The 12,229-nt window shown below is 34.3% G+C and overlaps 1 protein-coding gene across 1 annotated transcript in view; it reads left to right on the top strand.

The window, feature by feature from the left end:
* SPOCK3 (SPARC (osteonectin), cwcv and kazal like domains proteoglycan 3) overlaps nt 1-9,815 on the top strand; it is a 253,756-nt gene extending 243,941 nt beyond the window's left edge. The window contains exons 9-10 of the mRNA XM_004717292.2: nt 4,902-5,039; nt 6,813-9,815. Coding sequence (XP_004717349.1) covers nt 4,902-5,039; nt 6,813-6,979 — 305 coding nt within the window. The 3' untranslated portion in view covers nt 6,980-9,815. The remainder of the gene's footprint in view (nt 1-4,901; nt 5,040-6,812) is intronic.
* The last annotated feature ends 2,414 nt before the right edge of the window (nt 9,816-12,229 follow it).

Here is a 12,229-nt window from a genome sequence, read left to right as displayed (position 1 = left end):
TATTGTTCTCTTGTTCCTGGGTTTGTTAACACCCACTTCTTTTCCCCTCCTCCCACTCTCCCATGTCCCCCCAAAACTGTCAGTCCTGTTGTTTTCTCCCCCGGATTGTTTGTCCCACCTATCTTATCTTATGCAGAGATAATAATATGCACAAAAACAAGACAGAACAAAACAAAGCAACAAAAGAAAAAACAACAACAACAACAAAAAGAAAAGCCTATAAATAGTTCAAGGTCTGTTTGTTGATCTTTACAAGTTTTTTCTGGTTGAGTCTGATGGGGTGCCACACCCTGGCCCCAGTCAATTTTTGGTATTCCCAGGGGATTTCATTGCTCTGTTCCCCTTGCTGTTCTGTTGCAGATCTTTAGTGTTTTGCCTAGGCACAATTCCCGCACTGTCTCCAGTGTTGTTCCCCACAGCGCTATGGGTCAGTGAGGGACGTCATGTCTCATGGTAGGGCTGGTCCTATGGTCCTTTCTGTGCATTGGCTGCTTTGAAGAGGATATCCTCCTCAGGGCTTGGTAGGCCAGGTTGTGCTCCACTCTCTCTTCCTCCCCCTTGATTTGCTCCTGTATTCTCTGATCAGGCTTATCCCTCTCCCTGAGCTATCCCTCTGAAGTGAATGCTTCTCGGAGAGGGGAGACTGTCCACATAGTTGGGATTGGGGCTGGCCCCTCAGACCTCTCTTTTGGTTCCCTGCTTCAAGGCAGTATGTTACATTCATGTCTTAAAGCACTGGGTTGAAGTCCGGTCCCTCTTTCTCTGGGGAAATATATCTCAGAGCGGTTCACAATTGTAAGGAGTTGGAAACAAATTTCCGTCAACAGATGAATTGATTAAAAAACTGTGGTACATACGTACAATGGAGTACTACACATCCCTAAAAAGCAGTGATGAACACATGGGAAAAACTGGAGGAAACACAAAAAGGACAAATACAACATGAGTCCACTGAGGTAAGCTTCAAAATGCAAAAGAGGCATAGGGAAAAGCTACTGTATACATACCTTCCTGGGACGAGGTCCAGGTAGTATGGGAGGGGCTAAATCCAGAGATACATATGGTAGCCAACTAAAAAGTCGGGAGGGGGCAGGGAACATGGGTAGCCTGGAGAACAGGGCACTAACCCACCTAAGGGGTGGGTGTTGTTTATATCTCCAAATTTAGTCATTTTTATCATAATTAAAGAAGAAAAAGTACAAAATTATAATTATGTCAAAGTGAATATATTTTAAATGATTGTCTAAAAGACATTTAATAAAACAATGTATAATATATTTAGGCTAGTAAATAAAGTTATTGATATACGATTAAAAGGTGGGGAAAAGTAAACAGTCCGCTGAAAAAAGAAAGACTCTCAGTAAAATGCCTACTACGTAGACTCACACATAGCAGCACAGGTGAGAATGGCTCAAGACTTGGTAGTGTTCCCTTCTATGTGCATAGGATTTCTATTAATCAGACTATCATACATGACCGCCTACAACCGCAACAAAGATAGTGTCAAAAATGATGCATTGCTGGTATACTAGGTTAGGCATTGGAAGCCTACCAAAAGATTAGAGTTTCAAAACAACACCTGCTCTGTGGAGGAAAGATTTACAGTCTTGTAAACTTTATGTGGTAGTTCTATTGAGTACTGACTCAAAGGTTTGGTGTTGATTTAAGTAAAAAAATAAGTCTGATGACAAAGTGGTTTAAGCATTCCATGGCTAACTGAAAAGTGGGCACTTTGAACTAATTGATTAGACTTTGTTTTTCCATAAATATTTACAATCTGGGAAACTTTTTGGGACAATTCTGCAATGTCTTCCAGGCTTGCATGTGTTGTAATTGATTGGACGACAGTAGCTTTGGTTGTTTGGTAGTTAGGCAGAGAATTAGATGAATATTCTACATTTCACCTAAATATTTGACATATTAGGAAATTTTACTATCAACAGTTACTCAATTATTACACAATATGTTGTCTTCTTGTTAATTGTTAATATACAACTTGTGTACTTTTTATATTTCAAATAATTTATTCACCATAGAAAAGCTGCAATATTAGTACATACTGTAACTGTGTTAGTCTGGGTGGATTAGAGAAAAAAATTCATAAATATGTGTATAGGAAACAGTTTTATATTCAGAGTAATTGTACATAAAGAAAACATCCCAGCCCAGTCCAGATTAAGTCAATAAATACAATATAAGCCCATATGTCCAATACTAGTCCAGAAATTCCTCTTTAGAATCATGCAACCATGCAATAATGCCAAATGCAGGAAGATCACAGGCCAGTGGGTGGAAAGTCTTGTGGATCCAGTGGCGATTGAAGCATCTCAGTGCTGGCAGGGGTCTCTACATGGCTCGTTCTGCTCCAGGGCTCTGGCTCCAACAGGGTAGCTCCATGTGTCTTGTCAACCAGGATGTCTCACAGGGATGGAGTGTGTGTCCCACCTCCAACAAGTTCTTTATCTCCTTGGAGCCTCCAAATGAGGTCATCAAGCTGAGACCTGATTGCCACGCTAAACTCCACCCCTTCACCCCTCAGTCTCAAGTTAACAACAGATTATGTAAATAACATTTCCATATACCTTCCTCCACCTTCTCCAAACTTTGTCATTTTATCATCTTCCAAATAATCACCACATTATATTTATCAAAACTAAGAAATAATTTACTATGAAATCATTAGCTAAACAGTGGACTTTAATTTCATTAGTTTTCACAATCTAATCTACAATTCTATATATACAAGGATTTTCGTATTCATTGATGTCTTTATGTATTTAGTGACAATTTGGTAAAGTTGCTGAATCTTATTATATTTTGACATTCTCTTTGTAACTACAATAGTGTCTGTTTAGATGATAGCTTTCATATTACCTAAACATTCTTAGTTTAGTCCTACTGTAAAAAAAAGTCTGGTTTATAATCAAGCACTTTTTGGTATAACAATTGCTATTTATTAAAGCTTGTATGTGTATGTTTTCTCAACTATGATATAAGAAGCATGGAGAATTATAGCTCAAAAGGGAAATAATGCATCCAGGCATGGGTTTCTTTGTTGCCACCCTTCACAGTTCTGTCTTTTGCAATAGGAAAGACTAGAAATTTGTCAGAAAATATAGTTTTGACCTCATCCAGGTGTATCAGTGAAAAAATTCATTAAATCCAGCTTTTGATTATTTGTAGTTACACACAGAAATACAATGCTGGCTTCAGAACACTTTATTATTTAATTAAATAAATAAAATCATTAATATAGAGTATTAAGTAGCTAATTTTTTTCTCATTTGAGAAGGCAAACGTAATGATGTATATCTTGAAATAGATCAGTTGTTATACGGAAGTAGGGTAACATATGTTCTAATTTGTCGGTTCAGTCCTAGATAATGCCTGCAGGTGGAGCATATTTTTGAATAGCTGTCTCTTGAACTTTCAATCTACACTAGAATAAAGTATATCATATGGTCAGATTAACCACATGGCATGCCATTTAATAGTAAATATTTTGAAACATGTAATTTTTGTAACTGTAGTTAGTTATAAATAGGAAAAACTATTCTTCATTCCTGTTACTGTAGGGTTTAAGACAGCTTGATTATACAACAATCAATACTAGACAACAATCAATAACTATTTATAAATTAGAGGATACCACAATGTAGTTGTGAAAGGTTGACTTGAACAAATAAAATTTTTCTAGTGTTCATTCATATTTAAATAACTCTGTGAGTATATGAACTGGAACCCTAGTAGCAATACATTTTACTTACCCGTGTGTGTGTGTGTGTGTGTGTGTGTGTGTGTGTGCAACACACATATATATTTGAAAAAATAAATCAGAAAACGTCTTGCTTAAAAAGATGTTTTTAACTGGTAGTCAAGTCAAAGAAGAAGAGAAGGGGAGAGATTTATCTTTGAGATAAAAGATGTTTAAAAACATGAAATAATAGTGAATTTAGAGAAAATGGGTAGCTTAACATCTGAAGACCTTAGAACAGTGGTTTTCAACCTCCCTAATGCCGCAACCCTTTAATATAGTTCCTCATGTTGTGATGACCCCCCCAACCAGAAAATTACTTTTGTTACTACTTCATATCTGTAATTTGCTACTGTTATGAATTGGGTGACCCCTATGAAAGGGTCGTTTGACCCCCAAAGCGGTCATGACCCACACGATGAGAACTGCTTCCTTAGAATATATGAATTTAAATTGAGGGAAGTGGAATTACATTGAGCAATGCCTAGACACTGATTAATCTGGCCTGTCATGATAAGTGGTATAAAGGATCTATTATGGGCTTGGTATTGGAATGACTTTAATTCTATATATAACTCTGAAAACACTACCTTTTTACAGTAGGAAATGGTAAAAATTGAAATTAGCTTAACAAAGAAAAATCATTCATGAAATGTAAGCAGTGACCCACATAATGGCAATCTCCATGACAGCAGTGGCCTTACATGTTATTTTCTACATGTATCACTACTCTGCAGCTTTGGATATAGTGGACACTCCTTGTGTGTTTATCTTGGAGGCATTCATGCACAATTAATGTAAACCAAGAGAGTTGTGTTACTTACATATATATATAAAGTTATATGCCCGTATGTGTATGTATGTATGTACACACACATATAATATATGTAAGTAGTGTGTATAAAATCCAACTCACTGTGATTGAATCAATGCTGACTCATAATGACCCCCTGTGAGTTTCTGAAGTTGTAACTGTTTACTGGCATAGAAATCCCAGTCTTTCTCCCACGGAGCTGCTGTGGTTTCAAACTAAGGACCATGCAGATCACCACGCAGTGCATACCCTGGACACCACGAGAGCGCCTTTAGAAGTGTATGCATAATGTATAATGTGTATATGTAATATAGGTATATGTGTGTTTCACAGGACTGTACATCCCACTGTGTGATGAAGATGGATATTATAAACCAACACAATGCCGGGGAAGAGTCAGGCAGTGCTGGTGTGTTGATAGATATGGAAATGAAGTCACAGGATCTAGAACAAATGGTGTTGCAGACTGTGGTAAGGAGAGAGTTCACTTATTTAGTCCTAACCACAAAACAGTATTTTACATCATCTTTTCTTGGTTCAAGTATTTAGGGAGGACATACTATATGAAGAGCTCCACAATGTGACAACAAACATATTTTTACAGTGTATTAAAAATTACAGATAGCAAATGGAATTGCATAATTATGTATTTTCCTCCTTTTAGTAGAAAAGGAAATTTAGATGTCCTCCCCACCCCTCTCCTAATCTATTCAACTCTAACTGACTAAACCTAACAAGGGTGCCCTCTCCATGTGACAGCCTTGAACTGGATACCTCTGAAGAGAGTGTCACAGGAAATAGGGAGGCTCACTCTCCAACAAAAAAAATCAATTGTGCAAAGAAAGATCCATCACTTACATGTGCATGGCCATATTTACTTATGTTTGAATGTGAAAAGGTGACCTCTTTTTTGAAAGATGATTAAACTTAATTATTTTTTGTGATCATACAGTTGATGTATATGCCTAAAAAGGAATATAACAACCCAGACATGTACTTGTAGGTAAAAAATGTAGAATCTTATTTTGCTTCAGGAGGCATTTTTCCACAATGCAGCATTCAAACTCAATATTTTGTTTTTGCTTTATAAACATTGAAGTGTATTACAATACAATTCAATTAGTTATAATTAACTACAAAAAGATTTGAAGATCAAAGTATTAGAAATAGCAAAAATAAACATACATATTATGGGTTGAGAGTTGGGTTGAAAACAAAACAAATGGATTGTTGTGACTGAAAATGTTGATGATTTTTGAAGTATATGTAAGATGATTGTGTAGCTACATTAGTGTTCTATAGATGTAATAAGTACCAAAACGTAGAGGTTTGAATGATGTAGATTTACTATTTACAGCTCTTGCGTGTCCGAGTTTAAAGTTGGTCTCACTGAGTAAAACTGAAGCTACAAGCAGGACCATGTTCCTTCTATGAGGATTACAGGTGTCTGAAATGCGTTTTGTTTGGCATCTTCTAGATGTCCTCATGGCGCCGCAGAATCAGCATTGATCTGTGCAAACCCACAGGTCTCTACGAGGGAGAAAGAGATGTCAGGTTGCATCAAGAGGATCTAGAAAGACCTGCTAGAGTAGTTGTACTCCATCCTTTCGAGTCACCGTGTGTTGGAAAGGATTCGCCTGTTGTTTAAGAGGCATTCACACTCTTTGGCCTCTGACTCCTTTTATCTGTCTTTAAAGGCTTGTGCATTGCACACCTCTGAAAATGCGTAGTCATGTTTCTTTAAGATACTATCTGAGAAACATTTTTCAATTTAAAGGCGACATGGGAAGATTTGGGATCATTTAGATGGGCAGGATAAGCTTCCACTTTAACAATTCTTAACTCAATCACATCTGCAGAGTCCTCTTTGCCAGGCTACAAAAATCAGGAAGCAGACATGGTTGTGAGACAGTTATTCTGCACACAACACTAGTAGTAATATTTTAAATTATTGATATGATTCAAAGTCTAATATAGGTTTTTATAAAATTTGTGCTGAGCTAAATAGAAGTGGAAAGGGAATCTTATATATCATATATCAATGATAATTCTTCTTATAAGTGTATGACATTTTGACAAATAATAGAGATTTAACTTATAATAATATTCTAATGAGAAGTGATTAGTCCTTATATTTGGTAAGAAATCTAAGAAGCGTATTTTAAATATTTATTAATTTAATCAGACATTTCTATCAGTAACTATCTCACAAAATCAATAAAGATAATGTTTACCTTTTTTTAGCTAACGATTTTGAGATCTCCGGGGATTTTGCAAGTGGAGATTTCCATGAATGGACTGATAATGAGGATAAGGAAGATGATATTATGAATGAGGAAGATGAAATTGAAGATGATGATGAAGATGAAGGAGATGATGATGATGGTGATGAGCATGAAGGATATATTTGATTGATGGAATCTGAGATCTATAAATTCTACCTTGATAATATTTGCAGAGTGATAGCCTACTGTTGCCCAAAAATACAATGATTCTGAACCTCACATATTTTGTATAATTTCAAATATTACAGCTAAAGTCATGGGATTTCATGTTTAAATAAGAATCATGCACTTTGAGTTTTTATGTAACTTATCAATGAAGAGAACACACATTAAGTCTAACCAGACAAAGAAAGTTATAAAGAGTAACTAACAGACATTGTCATAAGAAAAACTTTTAGATCTTCCACAAGCAAAATAATAATGCATTCCTTATACTGAATTACTAGAAGATATTCCAATTTAAGTATATGTTATTTACCAGTGATCTTGGATTCAAGGATTTTAGAGTGAGTCAAAGGTGAATGAGGGTAGCACAAAGGGACGACTACAGAGGCCTCTGCTGTGCTTACATGAAGGGTGATCATCTTTCTCATGAAATTATTGTGGATATGAAGGGCATGTTACAAAATGGAAAACATGAAAAACCGATTCATAAACATAATCTGTCCTTTCAAATGTGTATTTTATTACATTTACAACACAATTTCTTTACCTTTTCCGATTTCTTCATCTCTCTAGCCAGCTACTTAGAGTGCAGAATTCAAAGGAGGAAGGAAGACATAATTTAACCATATTTTCACATATCAATAAAATTGTCAGTTGCCCCGCAGTTTATTGTTAAAAATCCACTTTTTTCCAGTTTAGTATAAAAGTTTAAATTATTGTTAGAATGATGGCATTTTGAACTTGTGTCAAAACTCAGAGAAAGTATTGTATGGTGCCTTGCCAAGTAGATATAGGAAGGTTTTAGCATAAATGCCGATATAGGACATTAAGTGTGAACAAATACACCTAATTACCAAATCACTGCCACTGTAGGTACTGCTGCTGGAATGAAGAAAATGGACTCTGTTTTTCTTTTCTTGTTCTTTTAGTTACACAATTTCCATGTGGACATGTTTATGATTATTGTGTAAATTAGCACTTAATATTTAAAGGTACTAAGAATTACTTTAATCATTGTATTTAAGTTAGCATGTTAATTGTGCAGACACTTTGGCACACCATCATTTTGAAGTATATCAGGCCCTTCATTTGTGCTCATAATAAAAATAGAAAAAACCTGCTAAGAGTTATACATTGGTATCTTTTATTTCAAAGTGGGTCAACCAGTTTCTCAATATAAAATTCATTGAAAGACAAAAATAGATGAATTCTTTCCATTTGATGTTACAAATATGGCTCCCTGTTATGGGTATCTTACAATAGAAAACTTGTACTTACCCTTTAATTGTATGTAAATATATCCTCCCTTTGAAATGATTGAACCAACCCCTACTCTCAAAAAATTCATCATTATAATCACCTTCAGTTGCTGCATGTTCAGCTTTTAAATATTGAAAAGGCTTCAAGCCTTTTCTTGAACTAAGACTAATGATTAAGACTATGCACCTTTTCTGACTGACCTATCAATTCAGTTTAAACACGAATTTAGAAATGAATCACATTCATAACCCTACACACAGTGTCGGAGACTTCAGTGTTGACCTTATGTAATCTTAAAAGTACATTTTCTTTTTTAATGTTTATGTATAGTTTACGAAATAAAGAATCTTGTGACCAACTTAAACTGTTCATTAATGATTTTCTGGAGTATAAAATATATCATGATTCTTAAATTTTTTAAATGATTACTTCATACACTAGAGAAACTTAAAAAATTTGAACTTCAAACAGTTTTTGACATCAAGATTTTGTATTTATAAATGTACAATATTTTTGTTTCATTTTTCATATTATTAAACAGATACTTTTCTTCATTGGGGTAATATACATAAGCTCATGTTTGTTATCATATTTAACATGTCTTATCAGTTAATTCTTAAAAGCAACAGAATTTTTGAAATGTGGTGAGATAACCTTACTTCTTTGTCAACTTTATGGGAATATAAAACATATCTTGTGGATTGTTTAGCAAGACATACCTATTACTACTTAAAGAGATTTAGTAAATGAATTTAAATTAACAAAGATAATTTTCTTGAAATTAATTTATTTTAAAAGAAGTGTCAATCTTCATACTCCCCAGAAAATAATAATCTAATTTGATAGCAAATATATATTAGAAATGTTGATAATGTTGTATTTCTAAAAGTATCAATTATGTATAATACATTTGTATGCATACATATCCTAATATGTAGTGTGTATTAATTTTATCATAATTTGGTTCATTCTGAATATTTGAATTAAATCCAGTTTTATTTATTTATTCTCAAAATATAAACATTAAACACCACCTATAAGTTAGGCATGCTAGACAATGTAATTTCAGCAGTGAACAAATTAATCATGGAACTAATATTCCAGCATTACAGACAAGCTTTGAAGAATAAAATTAATTGCAAATGTAGAATATAGTTTTAAGTACAAGGAAAAATAATGCAGAAAAGGAAGGTTGTAGGCAGATGCAAGTTTGGGTGCTGTGATCCACGTGCTATGTGAGGAAAGATACTTTTGAAGTGAGAGGCCGAGTCATGAAGGTCTCAATGGGGAGAACTTTCCAGGAAGACAGGAAGAAGCAAGCGACGACTCTGAAGTACAGTGCCCCTGTATGTTAGAGGAGCACGCAGGGAGAGACAGTGACTCTGAGATGCCAGAACTAAGACCAGTCTCTTCATCTATTTAGGATTATACTTACTTTTCATTTAAAATTTTAATCATTAAAAACACACTGTAATGAAACAAATCAACCAGCTATTTCCTACCTTTTAAATTGAATAAAGTATAACTTGCCAAACAAGAGTTTTGTTTTTCTTAAAATCGAATCACAAGACCTTGGCACAAAGTCACAACTTTAAAGAATAGTTTTATTATTGCTATTTAAAAGGAATCACCTATTTTAATATTTTGTTCTTAAAGTAAGTTCTGATTCATAGGTATGGACTCAAACTGTGGATGAAACTTTATATTGTATTTATCTGGTAGTATTATAGTATTATATGTTTACAAGTACAAAACTGATACTCTAAATCACATAAGTTAAAATTTAAGTTAATATGAGGAAAAGAGTAGATACAATTAAAATTTCAAATGTTCCTGATATATAAAAAAATAATTTAGTATGGAAATATATTACTCTTCCATACTAAATTATTTTTTTAGCTTAACAATTTGGCTACACTATATACTCATTTTAGAAGAAGCTAAATAAAAGTAGGCAAAATATATGATCAAACATTTATTTAATAGCATAAAATACTTAACACAAAAATGTAAAAATTATTGACAATTATTCCTTAATTAATTAAGATGTTATTAAAGTTCTTTATCCCTGGCAAATAACTTAGTTTTTAAGTGACTTTATTTTTAAATTATTCTTCAGATGGCAGTGGAATTCAAATAGTCCCTTGGCAACTAACTTACACCGATTAATATCTTACACAATAAATTATAACTAAGTATTGCATTTGAATTATGGCTTTGGTGAATAATATTGAAAGTACCATGAACTGCCTTGGTCTTTGTCAGGAGAAATCATGTTTGTGTGAACAACATGCCTGGTAAGGTGGAGGGTCGATGAAAAAGAGGAAGACCCTCAAGGAGATTGATTGACACAGTGGGTGCAACAGTGAACTCAAGCCGAACAATTGTGAAGATGGTGCGGGCCTAGTCAGTATTTTGTTCTGTTGGAACCGACTAGATGTCACCTAACAAGCATTTAACAAGAACAACATGTAGTTAAAGGCATGAAAAGTAACTCAGAAAATAATCGTTGAACTATATTAACAATATGACTCATCTAGTTAAAGTGGGCTTAAAGAATTTTCTAAGGAAACCTTTATTTTCAAGCATACAGCTTTAATAGATTTTGTATAAAAGAAATGATGCCTTGGCTATCTACAACATATTTTCAGCCCTCACACATATTACACGTACTGTTGTTATTCTTCGGTGCCACCAGGTCAGTTCCCAGTCATGGCAACCCTCAAAGGAACCACTCCCCTGTCCTAAGCCATACTCACAGGTTTTTTTGTTTGAGCCCATTGTTTAAGCCCTGAGTCGATCAATTTTTTGGAGAGAATTTCTTTTTCTCTTCCCCTCTTCTTTGCCAAGCACAATGTCCTTCGCCAAGTACTGATCTCTCCTCATAACATGTCGAAAAATACAGGAGAGGAAGTCCCACCATCCATGGCTTTAAGGAATATTCTGCCTGGACTAGGTGAAGGTACATTGTTTTGTTCTCTTGGCAGTCCATGGTACTTTCAATCTTCTTCAGCAGCACCATAATTCAGATACATTGATCAGTCTTCAGTCTGTATTGTTCAATGCCCAACGCTTATTTGAGGCGATTGGAAATACCCTGGCTTGGTTACTGTAGTGCCTCAGTCCTCAAAGTAGCATTCTGGCTTTCCAACACTTTGCAGTGGCGTTGTGCCTCTGACTTACTGAGTGCAATGAGTCCTTGGATCTCTTGGCTGCTGGTTCCATGAGCATTGGTTGTGGATCCTGGCAAGACGAAATTCTTGACAACTTCAATCTTTTCTCCTTTTATCATGATAGTACCCATCGGTCCAGTTGTGAAGGAATTTTGTTTGCTTGACATTGAATTGTAATCCATACTTAGGCTACAATCCTTTTTTTCTTTATCAGCAACTGTTTACTTCCTCCTCTATATTAGGAAATCTATAGTCCAAAAAAGATTAAGTAACTTCTCAAGATCACTCAGTATAGCAGTATAAAAACTAAAGTGCAAAATCAAGCAGCCCCAGCTTAGTGCAATTTAATATTAACTTGCCTTTGGTCTTTCCCTATTTTTTTCCCATACAAGTTATTTGTTGTTTGAGGATTGACTTTTTCAAAACATCATTTTTATGTAGTTTAACATGTTCTATCCAAAAGAGTAATTATTTGCAGAATTTTTTAGTATAGGTTTTTGGATTTGTAATTTCAATGTGTGTCTATTGGTATGCGAAATACAACTGTTTCATGGATTTTTTAGCCCATTGTAGTAAGATGTATAAATTCTAGAATTAAAAATAAAGGCAGCAATTAAATATTGTGTTGAAAGGAAAAAAACTGGAATTTGAGAATTGATAGCATAATTTAGCATTTGTGGAATTATTTTAAATAAAGTGTAAATATGAAATCAACCATTTTACATTATTCTAAATTTTTTAATCTCTTTTATCATATTAATAAATATTAGTGTGAAAC

The sequence above is a fragment of the Echinops telfairi genome, unplaced genomic scaffold (assembly GCF_000313985.2).
Source record: "Echinops telfairi isolate 266 unplaced genomic scaffold, ASM31398v2 ScPeMD7_5426;HRSCAF=6270, whole genome shotgun sequence".
NCBI lineage: Eukaryota > Metazoa > Chordata > Mammalia > Afrosoricida > Tenrecidae > Echinops > Echinops telfairi.
This window is presented reverse-complemented; position numbering and strand designations above follow the sequence as displayed.